Source organism: Camponotus vicinus, unplaced genomic scaffold (genome assembly GCF_025532165.1).
Source record: "Camponotus vicinus isolate PSW18456_S1 unplaced genomic scaffold, iyCamVici1.0 SCAF_7, whole genome shotgun sequence".
Lineage (NCBI taxonomy): Eukaryota > Metazoa > Arthropoda > Insecta > Hymenoptera > Formicidae > Camponotus > Camponotus vicinus.
Genome location: NW_028141979.1, coordinates 15,131,733 through 15,147,007, shown reverse-complemented (window position 1 = coordinate 15,147,007; position 15,275 = coordinate 15,131,733). Strand labels below are relative to the sequence as shown.

General features: G+C 46.9%; 1 protein-coding gene across 3 annotated transcripts in view; it reads left to right on the top strand.

Annotated features, from left to right (window-relative positions):
- Window positions 1-15,275, top strand: part of LOC145974574 (dynein axonemal heavy chain 6-like) — a 424,968-nt gene that overhangs the window by 341,341 nt on the left and 68,352 nt on the right. Inside the window, exon 10 of one of the 3 annotated variants that reach the window (XM_083104482.1) lies at window positions 3,679-3,806. The exons of the other annotated variants lie outside the window; for them this stretch is intronic. Coding sequence (XP_082960608.1) covers window positions 3,679-3,691 — 13 coding nt within the window. The 3' untranslated portion in view covers window positions 3,692-3,806. Of the gene's footprint in view, window positions 1-3,678; window positions 3,807-15,275 lie in introns of those variants that run through there. 3 annotated transcript variants of the gene reach the window in all.

Here is a 15,275-nt window from a genome sequence, read left to right as displayed (position 1 = left end):
TATGATATCTATTTAAAAATTAATTAGATTAAATAAGTGTTTTTAAAATATTTATTACTTTTACTATTATCATATAAAATATTAATATTAAATATTTATTTAAGATAATAGTAAAAGTAATAAATATTTTAAAAACACTTATTTAATCTAATTAATTTTTAAATAGATATCATACGATGTATGGATATCACACACATTCATGATAATAATAATATTAATACGTTAAATGTTTATTATGTTTACCGCATTCTTCAATCGAACACATGATCGCGTTCGATAGCGCCAGTAGTACCTTAACCTACCGCAACCTACCATGACAAAAAACTGCTTGCAGTCGCCGAATAATTATCGTCGCATTGTCGCGTCGTCGCGTCGTGTAGTAACGTGTCCGCGCGTGTTTCTTTCATCGAGTGTTTTTTAATCGCCAACAGTTATTATTCGACAGTGATTAATAGTGATCAGTGATAGAGTCATTAGTAAATTTCTTATCTCATCGAGTGAGTAAATAAATGTGATTACGTTAAAGTTTATAAAAGAATACAGTTCATGAAAGAAGAAAAACTTTCAGTTAATAATTTAATGTGGATTTCTTGTCTTTTGCAACGTGATATCTACGTTAAATTTGAGAACGTACGATCTATCGGAAAATTCATTTCTCCTTCAAGCAATTACAGCAATACATCAAAAGTCATCGAACAAGGTAATAATAACTATTTTTTGACGTTATGTGAAAACAGATCTTGGGAAGTCAGAGGGACAGTGTGTCAAAGGAAATTCGTGAAAAGAGAGGGGTTTTTAGTGGGTAGGGAGAACCGAGTTGGTAATTCAACTTGGTACTCGAGTCCCACATAACTCACTGGATCGACCGGTGGGTATGCATAAAATGCATTTTCCCCTCTCTCGTAAAAAAAAAAAAATTACAGGTGAGTGACCGAATGAGAGAGAGAGAGAGAGAGAGAGAGAGAGAGAGAGAGAGAGAGAGACAGACAGACAGACAGACAGACAGAGAGAGAATGTATGTGTTCGCATGTGTGTCTGTATGTGTATAGCGACCAGCTGATCGCAGCAGGCGCCCCGCGTAAGCACGCGCGTCTGACGGTGAATCGCGCCACCCTTGCCTGCCTCTTGTATTCGACCCGTCATACGTTAACTACTTCCTTTAATAATTCAAAAACTAAGCTTCGGACGAAATTTTGCCGAAGGAAAAATCGTCTTAGAATTGATTCAAGAATATGTCATTTCAGTGACACAGGGGTTATTTTGAATCACCCTGTATATATATATATATATATATATATACATATATATAAGATATATATAAGTACACATAAATATTAAGTACATCAAAATTGCAATAACATAAAATTATTATATAATATTAATAATTGTTAAAAAAATTATATTAAAAGTTATAAAAGTTATGAGTTTATTATATATATATATATATATATATATATATATATATATTGTTACGCCCGGGGCGGGGACTTCGATAAATATCGAAGTCGCGCGGTAAAGAGATCGGCCGCTCGCGGGACGCGCTAAATAAACAAGCACCTTAAGAAACTAATGAACTTTAATGCACTGCACAATTACAACACAAACGGTAACTCAGAACGTAAATACACAATATTAATAACACGGATCGACTCGTAAGAGAAACGCGTCCACACAGCCTGACAGCTGGCTCCAGACTCAAATGACAGCCGCCGCTGTCAACAACCTCTTGACAACGGACTTCTTCTCTTTCCACGACGGACTCGACCGCGACCCGAACCAGGGACGTAACAATATATATTAAACTCATAATTTTTATAACTTTTAATATAATTTTTTTAACTATTAACGTAACAGATAATCATTTTAGGCACTTTATTCGGAAACATCAACTCCATGAACGTTAACTTTGCGCTGCTGTTGCTTTCTCATTTTTATCCTACAAAAATTTCTACAATTAACATAAAATTTATATGATTTATTCCTATGCAGGAGAAATTATCAAGCATAAGTAATACAGACAAATATATTTATTAATTTTATAATATATATTATAATTGTCAGTATTTTTATAATTTAATTTAATTTAATTTTTTAATAAATAAATAATTTTGGAAAAACATGCATATTAAATTCAATTATTAATATTAAGCGATATTTCATATAGTTTTGCAATATTTTCAGCATACGCAATGAAAAGTAAGATGATTGTGCGTAAGGTTATTGAAATATTGAAATAACGTTCCATTAATCTTTCGACAATATTATAATATAAGATTATATTGTAAGATTAATGGTATATACCAATAACTTGATCATTGTAATGTGTAAGATTGTAACCTTTCTATAATCTTACTGCAATGTTCGGTGCTGTGAGGGTAAGTTATGAATTAAGAGGAAGGTGTGTTATTCCTTTAACACATAACATGGTGGCAGCGGTTTAAACATATGGAAAATAGTGAAAATAGTAGACAAAGAGACCCAACCTAAAAGTAAGTGCGATGGAAACAATTACAATGGGATCTCTGACACCACTGTGTATGGTTGATGATATGGCAATTAACTGGAAAAAATTCAAGAGACAGTTCAACACATTTATTGATGCTTATCATGAGGCAGCGACGGAAAGTAGAAAAGTTGCCATATTATTACATTCGGCGGGAGATGAGGCAGCAGAGGTATTTGAGTCTTTTCAATTAAATGATGCAGACAAAAAAAAGTTGGATATAGTATTGAAGAAATTTGAGGAATATTACGTGCCGTCAACAAATGTGACATATCAACGGTATGTATTTTTCAATCGACGACAAGAAGACGGTGAAGCATATGAGCATTATATGGCTACTCTGAAAAACTTGAGCTTAACCTGCGAGTTAGGAGAATTAAGAAACAGCCTGGTTAAAGATGTGTTCATCAGTGGGATACGAGACAAAAATATCCAAGAAAAATTACTCAACACAGCGGATATAGATATTAACAAAGCTCTCAAGATTTGCCGGACACATGTGACAATAGCTAATCAAGTCCAAAACATTAAAACTTTGGACGATAAAGAGGAGGCAAGTTCTACAGTCAAACAAGAAATAAGTAATGAGTTGTTAAAAAAGAACAAAGGGAAGGATGCAACAGAGACCCGATCTAATGTGAAAAAATCATATGGTAACATGAGTCAGCAAAAGAAGATTGATTGCAAATTCTGTGGCTACAAACATTGGTATGGAAGGTGTCCAGCATTTGGGAAAGAATGTTCAAAATGTAACAAACGCAATCACTTTGCTCAGGTTTGTAAGACTGAGAAAAAGAGACCATTGGATACCCTAGAAGAAGATAAATTGGAGGATGATGAAAATGAAGAGTACATGGTGGAAGAGCTTCAAGTCTCATCAATTTGCGATATAAAACAAAATTCGAAGGAGTGGTATATTGTAAGTTTTTTAGTTAGAGGACGGAAAATAGAATTTAAATGCGATTCGGGTGCGCAGGTTAATGTATTGAGTCTCAAACAATGTATAGAGCTTGGTATTAATCCAAAAGATCTAGTAAAGACAAAATCAGTAGTTACATCATTTACTAAAAATAGAGTACCAGTTGTTGGGAAATGTAAATTACAGTGTAGATATAAGGCCATTGAATGTCTCATTGAATTCTATATAGTAGATATTGACTGTGTTAATATTCTAGGACTAAAAACTAGCGAAAAGTTAGGATTCATTGTCAGAGTGGATACGATGTCAAAGAGTGGAGATGACTGGATTCCTGCGGAATACAAGGAGCTGTTCGATGGTCAGGTGGGACATATTCCAAAAAATGAAACAATTAAAGTTAATCCCAAAGTGATACCAGTGGTATTGCCAGCACGAAGAATTCCGTATGCGTTACGACCGAGTGTAAAGGCTGAATTGGATAAAATGCAAAAAATGGGTATCATTGAGCCGATTACTGAACCTACAGACTGGGTTAGTCAAATGGTTATTGTAAGTAAAAAGGATGGGTCTTTGAGAATTTGTTTGAATCCTCAACTAAACAAGGCTATTAAGCGAGAGCATTTTCTGTTTCCTACTATTGATGAGATTGCAGCTAAGTTGGCGGGAGTTAAATATTTTTGCAAATTAGATGCACAATCGGGGTTTTGGATGTTACCACTTGATAAAAGGAGCTCAAAATTATGTACGTTTCAAACAGAGTAACGGTCGTATTTTCGGACGTTTTCTTTGCAGCGCGGATAGATCGCCGGTGCAAGGTTCGTTGGAAAGAAAATACGCGATGTGTTTTAAACGAACGTATTTATTCGAATAGATAAGTGTACAGAGTATGTGTATGCGAATGTGTGTGGGTGTGTGTGTGCGTGGTGAATAATTACGCTGGCTGATTAATAACGCGACAAATGCAGTTTCGTCTTTAATTCCGGTCTTGGATCGCGGACACCTGTTTGTGTTTACGGCGCGTGTTTTTGCGGCGCTTTTTCCGCGAGGAATCCCCGCGGTTCTTGGAATCCTCGGGTTCTCGGAATCGACGGTTGCTTTCGCGAGAATTATTATTTCCTCGACGATCCGATTTAAAGTTCGCGTTCGGTCTACTATAATCGGTGCGCTTTAATCACAGCGGCGGATGCCGTGATAATTGTATGCGCGTGTTGCGCTTTGACGGCGGCGGCGGAGGCCGCGATATTCGGATGCGCTTATGCGTTCGGTAATAACATACGCGGCGGCGGAGGCCGCGCTAAACGGTTGCGCTTCTGCGCTCGGTGCGGTTGATACGTGCGGCGGCGGAGGCCGCGATGATCAAATGCGCGTATGCGTTCAATGTTAAAGTGCGCGAGATAGGATCGCGTCGCGAAGGATGGTGGTCGCGTTGCAGCTGGGTCGAGAACACTCGACTCGGGGCGGCTCTGAGCTCCACCTTCCGTGATGGCCCAGCTGCGGATTAGGCGGTTTGCACTTGTACTTCGGAATCGAGATCACTCGGCTAAGACGGAGCGCGCTCCACCTTTCGTCCTCTGTAATTAGTGCCTGGTAGGATTTCTGGATTGCTGCTGAAGCGTACTGCTTAGAGCGGATCAGGAATATGGTGATTAGACGCCGAGATGTGCCCTTTTTATACCGACTAATTGCCCGCGTCGGCGCGCGGCGGTATAACCCCTTCCGAACGGTTTTTCGGAAACGGTACGGTCGGGTCCGTTCGGAGGGGTTCGGGTTGAGCGCCGAACGCAGGTTTTCGCCGGTCGGCGGTTCGGGCCACCTCGGCTCTGATCGGCGGTGTTCGGCCGTTTTGAGCCCTTAACGGCTGTGGGCCGTAATGAGAACGATTAAAAGATGGGCGCACCGCGCCCCTGCCTCTGCCCGGCGGGTGTTCTGCCGGGCGGCAGCTTCCGGCTGGTGTTCTGCCGGGAATTAGGAACGATGCATCGGGATGCATCGTTACATCACCCCCCAATACAAATAATGCCCGAATTGGGGGCATTCGGTCGGTCGGTCGGTCGGTCGGGCATATTGCGCTGGTCTTCGGCGGCTATTTGTGGGTTACTGCTTATTGCAGTCGACGGCAGTAACGGACCTTTCCGTTACGGGTGAATCGTATGATCCACCGTCCGGTTGCTGTCCGCGGCTTGTATCTTCGCGATACGTATACCGCAAAGTGTGGAACCTCTACGATGACCCCGGGCTCCACTTCGATGGGGATCGGCGGTGGCTGCTGCGGTCCCATCGGCCGCAGTAGTGTAGGCCGCTCGGTGATAGCGGCTGGTTGAATTGGCCGGGGTGGCCTCTCATAAGGGCGTTGTGCCCTCGCCTTCGGTGGTGGTGGCGGAGGCGCCAGGAAAGCCTCCTGCTTGCGCCGGTTCGTTTGATCGGACCGCTGAATAACGGTCCCGACCTTCGGTGGCCGCGCTGGTGTTGGCGTAGCGGCGATGCGTTGCGGTTCCGGCTCCATATTCCGGACCGTGTCGGCGGTGCCTGCCTCGTATTCTCGAAGCAGGGCTTCGATATCTTCTAAAATCTTCGAATTTTGTTGCTCCATCGTGCTCAACGGTTTCCTCGAAAGTGTGGCTTGGATATTTGCCACCTCAGGCTCGCAGTCGCTGTCATCCTCGGGGGGGATAAAGTCGTTGCTGTTTTTGTTTATATGAGCGGCCTTCAGATACTGTACGTGTACGTGCTTTATCCATTTCCCCCGCTTGCTTCTGAGATCGACTATAACGGGTGACACGATTCGTTTGATCTCGTATGGCCCGCTGAATTTGGGCGCCAGTTTGGCGTTGTACGCTTCGCTTTTCTTTGAAAGAGGGTGGTCGCGCTTCCACACCCATTCTCCAATGCTCGGTTTCCAGGGTCGGCGGCGAAGATCATAATGATGTTTCTGGCGTTGAAACGCCTTAGCGAGCTGTATCCTCACGAGCTCGTATGCCTCCGTGAGTTTTCTGCGGAGGTTATCCGGAGCGTCGTGCTCCGCGATCAGCTGGTCGGTGTCCTCCGGTCCTCGTAGCTCGTGCCCGTAATTTAAAAAGGCGGGCGTATATCCGGTGGCGTCGTGGATGGCCGTGTTGAAAGCAAATTGGAACGCCGGAATGTGCTCGTCCCAGGCTCGGTGATCCTTCTCCACGTACTGCGTGACCATGGTTTTAATGGTCCGGTTGGTCCTCTCCACCGGATTGCAGTGTGGAGAGTAAGCTGGAGCGGTAACGTGGCGGATATTCCATGCCCGCAGGCGTTCTTCCATTTTGCCGGACCTTAGCTGGGTGCCGTTGTCCGACAGTACGGAGTCTGGTCGTCCGTGGCGCAAAATTATGCGCTCGGTCAGCGCTTTGGTGACGGCGCTTGCTGTTGCTTGGCGTAGAGGCACGAGCTCCACCCACTTCGTGAAGCGATCTTGCATCACGAACAGCCACGTATGCCCTTGGTGGGAGCGTGGCAGTGGTCCGACCAGGTCGAGAGTGACCTGTTCCCATGGTCGGCTGACGTACGTGGCGTGGAGTGTGCCGGCCGGTCGCTGCTGTGCGACCTTGTGCGTCTGGCAATTTTTGCAGGTCCGCACATAGTTCGCGATGTCGCGAAACATCCCCGGCCAGTAATAAGATTCGGCAATCCGGGCGATTGTTTTTGCAATGCCCATGTGCCCGGCGGTGGGGGCGTCGTGGTATCGGCGTAGGATGTCGTTCCTGGCCTCCTTCGGTACGCAGAGTTTCCACTGCTCCTCTGCTGCGGTTTCCTTAAAGTTGAGGCTGTGATAGAGGAGGCGGTACAATTTTCCGTCCTCTATCCGGTAGTCGGTGTGCGCGGTAGGGTCCTGCTGCACCCCTTCGAATTTCCGGCGGTACCAGGTGCACCCCTGGCGTTTCGCGGCGCCGGTCGCCGGGTGACGCGATAGAGCGTCCGCGACGCGATTAAGTACCCCGCGACGGTACTTCACGTCAAAATCGTATTGTTGGAGCTCGAATACCCAGCGTCCGAGGCGTCCGGTCGGAGATTCTATTTTCTGTAGCCATCGCAGGGCCTGGTGGTCTGTCACGACGGTGAAGGCGTAACCCTCTAGGTAGCTCTTCATCCGCCGGATGCCCCATACGATGGCTAGGCATTCGAGCTCCGTGGCGCTATAGTTGCGCTCGGCCGCATTCAACGTACGGCTCGCATAGGTGATTACGCGCTCGCCCTCCTCAAAGTTTTGCGTCAAAACCGCGCCAAGTCCGGTCGTGCTAGCGTCGGTCTGGAGAAAGAAGCGGCGTGTGAAGTCTGGACATGCCAGAACCGGCGCGGAACTTAGAGCATGTTTAAGCTGCGCGAACGCGGTGGCTTCCCCCTCGCCCCATTTCCATCGGGCGTTCTTCTTTGTTAATTGCGTGAGTGGGGCCGCGATCGTGGAAAAGTTCGGGATGAAACGACGATACCACGACGCCATCCCTACGAACTGACGTATGTGCTTGACGGATTGCGGTTCCGGCCAGTTGGCCACCGCTTGAATTTTCCCGGGGTCGGTCCGAATTCCCTCCCGGTCGATTACGTGTCCCAGGTACGTCAAACGGTCAACGCAGAAACGGCATTTCTCCGGGTTCAGGCGGAGGCGGGCGTCACGAAGGCGGCGAAACGTCTCCCTAAGCAGCTCGAGATGTTTGTCGAACGTTCGACTGATGATGATGATATCGTCGAGGTAGACGAACACGTGCGGTTCTAATTCGGGTCCGAGAACCGTGTCCAGTAATCGCTGAAACGTGGCCGGGGCGGAGTGCAACCCGAACGGCATGACTTTAAATTGATAAAGCCCCTTTCCCGGGATCGTGAACGCGGTGATCGGCCGGCTGTCTGGAGCCAAGGGCACCTGCCAGTAACCGTTTTTTAGGTCTAGGGTAGACAAATACCGGGCCCCTCTCAATTTGTCTAACGTCGCGGTGATCTGCGGTAGCGGATACGCGTCTTTATGTGTCACGTCGTTGACTCGGCGGAAATCAATACAGAAACGCTGCCGACCGTCCTTTTTCTTGACGATCACGATGGGTGAGCTCCAGGGGCTGTACGAAGGTTCAATGACCCCCTGGGCGAGCATCTCGTCCACCTCGGTATCGATAACCGCCTTCATCGCCGGGTTGCGGGGGCGATACCTTTGCTTGATGGGCGTGTCGTCTATGAGACGAATGGCGTGCTGAGCACGATCGGTGGGCCCCTTCACGGGCTCGAATTTCGCGAGCTCGTCTCGCAGACATTCTTGGAGCCGTCTGTCTTCCTCGGCGGTCCTACCGGCCAGGCCTCCGATGGTGCAGCACTGCTGGTGCCATCGGATCACATGTAACGGCGGAGCCGGCGTACTGATCCGCAGTTTCGCCTGCAAATCCACCCCCATTAATATTTCGCTCGAGAGACCCGGTAATACCCCGAACGTATGCGTCGCGGTGCGGCCGGCCGCTTCCACCGGCAGGGTCATTCCCCCCGCGAGGTCTGCGTTGCGATCGTCTGCCAATTGTATCTGGCTTCCCCCCGTGGTCCACGCGAAACCCGTTCGTGTTAATCGTTCGGCAGTTTTCTCACTTATCAGGGACACTTCGGACCCCCCATCTACCAAGGCGTCGAAAGTGTGTCCCCCGATGCTGATCACGGTGTGCGGTCGCGGTTTGAAGGTTATTCGGGGCTTGGAGTTGCGACGGCGGCCTTCTCTCCAGCCCCGTCGGCTTTTCCCGCCGGCGGGTGGCACTGCGCGGTGAGCACCCCATCTCGCCCGCACTGCGAGCAAAACTTCTTCGCGGGGCGTCTGCATTGACGACGCGTGTGCCCACGCTGTTTGCATCGCCAACAGCACTCGGCTTTATTGTATACAGCCGCCACGACGGGTTTCGTTTCGGCTTTTTCCCTCTTGAGCGCTTCCTGCCGTTCGCTCACCAGGTCCTCGTGTTCGCGGGCGCGGGCCTGTAATTCGGAGATATCGCCGATATCGCGCCGTCGAATATAGAATTTGTACTCCGGATGCATATGGTCGTACAAATACTCAAGCTGCATAACGGGTGAGAATCCGCCGGCCCGGCGCATGAGCGTCATCATCACCGTGGAGTACTGCGCGAATGTCTCGTTGGCCTTTTGATGTCGGTTTTCGATTTCGCGGCGGAGGGAGGCATCGTACCGATGGGGCAGGAACTGCAGCCGGAATGCCGCCTCGAACCCCTGCCAAGAGGCCCAGCTGGTCCGGTGATTCCGGTACCACAAAAGGGCGTCCCCCCTTAATAATTCCGATAAGCCACGCAGGAGTTGTTCCTCGGCGATGTGATAGTTTTCGCGGAATTCGGCAAGACGTTCCAGGAACGCTGCGGGGTCGCGCCCATCAAAATGATATCCACTCTTCCGGATCTGGTTGATTGCGCGATGGTCGGGCACTGCGGGGTTCGCGAAATCCATGGGCGCATCGCGGCCCATGGGCGAGGCCCCTGTGACGACCATGTGTGGTAACGTGCCGGAAGGCCCTGCCTGCTCGCGCGGATCGGACGCGAATTCGTCCGCATGGGTGTCTGCGTATTCCTGCATGCGTCGGCGGATGTCATCGAGAGTGCCGGTGCTCTCTAATCCATACCCTTCCGCTAGCACGGCCAGTTGCTCTTTCGGGAGCGCGTATAACCACGATCTCATAATGCACACCCACACCTCACACTAAGCGGAGAGAGAGAGAAGAAGAAAAAAAAAACGTCCCTGTTCGGGCGCCAATGTAACGGTCGTATTTTCGGACGTTTTCTTTGCAGCGCGGATAGATCGCCGGTGCAAGGTTCGTTGGAAAGAAAATACGCGATGTGTTTTAAACGAACGTATTTATTCGAATAGATAAGTGTACAGAGTATGTGTATGCGAATGTGTGTGGGTGTGTGTGTGTGTGTGTGCGTGGTGAATAATTACGCTGGCTGATTAATAACGCGACAAATGCAGTTTCGTCTTTAATTCCGGTCTTGGATCGCGGACACCTGTTTGTGTTTACGGCGCGTGAGGCAGCGCGTGTTTTTGCGGCGCTTTTTCCGCGAGGAATCCCCGCGGTTCTTGGAATCCTCGGGTTCTCGGAATCGACGGTTGCTTTCGCGAGAATTATTATTTCCTCGACGATCCGATTTAAAGTTCGCGTTCGGTCTACTATAATCGGTGCGCTTTAATCACAGCGGCGGATGCCGTGATAATTGTATGCGCGTGTTGCGCTTTGACGGCGGCGGCGGAGGCCGCGATATTCGGATGCGCTTAGGCGTTCGGTGATAAAATACGCGGCGGCGGAGGCCGCGATAAACGGATGCGCTTATGTGTTTGGTACAAAATACGCGGCGGCGGAGGCCGCGATAAACGGATGCGCTTATGCGTTCGGTACAAACTACGCGGCGGCGGAGGCCGCGATAAACGGATGCGCTTATGCGTTCGGTAATAACATACGCGGCGGCGGAGGCCGCGCTAAACGGTTGCGCTTCTGCGCTCGGTGCGGTTGATACGTGCGGCGGCGGAGGCCGCGATGATCAAATGCGCGTATACGTTCAATGTTAAAGTGCGCGAGATAGGATCGCGTCGCGAAGGATGGTGGTCGCGTTGCAGCTGGGTCGAGAACACTCGACTCGGGGCGGCTCTGAGCTCCACCTTCCGTGATGGCCCAGCTGCGGATTAGGCGGTTTGCACTTGTACTTCGGAATCGAGATCACTCGGCTAAGACGGAGCGCGCTCCACCTTTCGTCCTCTGTAATTAGTGCCTGGTAGGATTTCTGGATTGCTGCTGAAGCGTACTGCTTAGAGCGGATCAGGAATATGGTGATTAGACGCCGAGATGTGCCCTTTTTATACCGACTAATTGCCCGCGTCGGCGCGCGGCGGTATAACCCCTTCCGAACGGTTTTTCGGAAACGGTACGGTCGGGTCCGTTCGGAGGGGTTCGGGTTGAGCGTCGAACGCGGGTTTTCGCCGGTCGGCGGTTCGGGCCACCTCGGCTCTGATCGGCGGTGTTCGGCCGTTTTGAGCCCTTAACGGCTCTGGGCCGTAATGAGAACGATTAAAAGATGGGCGCACCGCGCCCCTGCCTCTGCCCGGCGGGTGTTCTGCCGGGCGGCAGCTTCCGGCTGGTGTTCTGCCGGGAATTAGGAACGATGCATCGGGATGCATCGTTACAACAGAATGGGGAAGATATATTTTTAAGAGGTTACCTTTTGGATTAAATTGTGCTCCGGAGATGTTTCATAGAGTCATTTCGCAAACTTTTGAAAACATTGAAAAGGTGGTCTCTTTCCAAGATGATATTCTCTTATGGGCTAATACAACAAAGGAACTGCATAGTGTTTTAATTAAAGTATTAAAAGCAGCCAAGGAACAAGGCATAAAATTTAATCCTAAAAAGTGCATTTTTGGGGCAGAAAAAATTAGTTTTTTTGGTCACATTTTTAGTTATGAAGGAATGTCGGTAGATCAAGAGAAAATTAAGGCAATCAAAGAAATAAAAAATCCGGTAAATAAAAAATCACTCCAAAGAGTGCTTGGAATGTTTAACTATGTTTCAAAATTTATTCCGAATTACTCAGAAATTTGTGCCCCGTTAAGAGATTTATTAAAAAATGATACAGAATTTGTATGGACTAATAGTCAGGATAAAGCATTTAAGCAACTAAAAAAATTAATTACGGAAGCCCCAGTATTAGGATATTATAATTCTAATAAAAATTTAAAATTAAGTGTGGATGCTAGTTCAACAGGACTGGGCGCCACATTGATTCAAGAAGGTCAGCCCATTGCATATGCCTCACGAGCATTGACAGAAGTTCAAACGAGATATTCGCAGATAGAAAAAGAGTTACTAGCAATATGTTTTGAGGTTGAGAGGTTCAGACAATATATCTGGGGAAGAGATTCAGTAGAAGTAGAAACAGATCATAAACCCTTAATTGGTATTTTCAATAAGCCTTTATACAAAGTCCCAACGCGGCTACAAAGAATGATGTCAAAACTTCAACCGTTCCGTCTGACCATTAAACATGTTCCGGGAAAATATATGTATATTGCGGATACTTTATCAAGAGATTTTTCTATAACTAGTTGTGACAGTCAAACTGAATTTGATGAGGACATAGAAAAGCAAATAGCAATGCTCATTAAAAATTTACCAGTAACAATGGATAATTGGACTAATTTCAAAATATACGAAAGAAGATCCTTTAACAACGAAGATAAAGCAATACATCTCGACAGGATGGCCAACAAATTATAAAGATGTTGAGGAGAAGATCAAACCGTTTTTCGAATTTAAAGATGAATTAGTAGTTATTAAAGAAATAGTTTTTAGAGGAGATAGAATTTTAATGCCAGCAGCGTTAAAGAATTATATGCTGAATAAGTTACATACGGGTCATTCTGGTATAAATAGAATGATAAAAAGAGCAGAAATGACCATGTATTGGAGGGGAATAAATCAGGACATTAAAAAATATGTTAAGTCGTGCAAAAGTTGTCAGAAATTTCAAAATAATCAAATTAAACAGATAATGAAGTACAAAAAAGTTCCGGAGTTGCCATGGGCAGAAGTAGGCTGTGATATATTTGAGTTAAATCAAAAATACTATATAGTGGTAGTAGATTCATTGTCAAATTTTATTGAAGTAGTATCGCTTAGCGATGTGAAAAGTTCAACAGTCATTGTGAAATTAAAGACAATTTTTGCTAGACATGGGAGTAGTGTGTCTAGGCCGGTTCTAACCCAGGGGCTCCGAGGGGGGGTGAGGGGCGAGGGGGAACCGCGGGCGGGGGGGGGTGACGTCACGCGGGGGATGATGACGTCACGTGCGGGGGATGATGACGTCACGCGGGGATGATGACGTCACGCGGGGGATGATGACGTCACGCGCGGGTAGGGGGGATCCGCGGCGCGACCGGTGGACGAGGGGGTCCGCGCGGGTAGGGGGGATCCGCGGCGCGAGCGATGGACGAAGGGGTCCGCGCGGGTAGGGGGATTCGCGGCGCGAACGATGGACGAGGGGGTCCGCGGGGGGTAGGGGGGATCCGCGGCGCAAGCGATGGACGAGGGGGTCCGCGCGGGTAGGGGGGATCCGCGGAAAGAAGACGGTGGTGTGAGAAGAATAGCGCTACGTGTGGGAAAAGGATAGCGTAAAGTGTGTGAAGAGGACAGTGCGACAAGGATGACACGTGACATCATCAACGTGTGACAAGGATGGCGTCAACGTGGGACAAGGATGATGCATTGTAAGATGCTACATAGGTGGGAGCAGGACGACGCAAAGGTAAGTGAGTGATAGCGACGAGCTTGTGAATGAGAGAGAACGATAATAGCGCGAAGAGAACGCATACGAAAGAGAACTATAATATCGCGAGAACAACGTGTGCGAGAGAGAACGATAATAGCTAAGATAACGCGTGCGAGCGAGAACAAAGATATCGCGAGACTTACAACTAACGCGAGACTTATTGTTAGAACGATAGCGCGTACGAAAGAGAGAGAGAGAACGATATCGCTATACTTACAACTAGCGCAAGAGAGACGCAAGGGATGGGAACGCAAGGAGAGGCGCGTAAATAAATACATTTCTTTTCAATACTAAATATAACATTTATTGTGTGCGTGTATTATACAATTTGTGTGTGTGTGTGTGTGTGTGTATGTGTTTGTGTGTGTATGTCTAATAAAATACTAATATAATAATATAAAATTTAAAATTTAAAAAATATAATAAAAATATAAAATTTAAAAAATATAATAAAAAATATATAATATATATATAAAAAATATAAAATATAAAAAAAAGATATATAAGGGGGAGGGGGCGATGCGCCGGGCTAAAGTCAGGCCGCTCCTGAAACAGAAAAAAAAATGATGTGTTAATAGAAATATATTACGATAAGATTTATAAAAAAACACTTACATCTATCGATCCATTCGTGTTCCTCCACTCCTTTTTCCTCCTCCTCCTGCTCCTCATTCTCCTCTTCTCTTTCCCCATCCTCCTCTTCCTCCTCTTCTCTTTCTCCATCCTCCTCTTCTCTTTCCTCTTCTCTTTCCCCATCCTCCTCTTCCTCCTCTTCTCTTTCTCCATCCTCCTCTTCCTCCTCTTCTCTTTCCTCTTCTCTTTCCCCATCCTCCTCTTCCTCCTCTTCTCTTTCTCCATCCTCCTCTTCCTCCTCCTGCTCCTCTTCTTCTATGTCCCATAGTTCCTCTATTTCTTCGTGAGGCTCTTCCCCGAAGAGCCGCCGCAGGTCGAAAATATCTTCGACCTGGCGACTCTCCGGGGTGTCGCCCCACATATATGAAAAGTGGCTTCTCCTAGCCCGACGCACCGTTCGCACCCATTGCCTCCATTCAATGTTTATGAAGCCCGGTATCCGGACTTCATCCTGAAACTATATCAAAAATATTTATTTAAAAATACACAATTTTTACAATTTTTATAAAATAATCATAATACATTCAATACTTACATTCCACAGGAACGTCAGCTTCAGGAACACGATGCACAGAATGTCAAATAATTTTTTCTTCCAATCCGGATAGATGTTCGTTTGATCCATATCCATTTTTATTTATTTTTTTTCGGCTCTTCTCGTACACGGTTCAGAACTTATGATGAGGCAACGAGGTCTCGGTACGGGGTTTTATAGTAGAGATGTAGCATTATCACCATGTTAAAAACGCATCGTAAGACAAAAGTATGGTCCCATGCAACTCAGCGTGGTATATAATATAATATTAATATTATCATATCGCGACTTTGTGAGGAGACAACGAAGTCTCGGTACGAAACTTTAGAATAAGGACGTATCATTATCGCTTTACCAAAAACGCATCGTAAGACA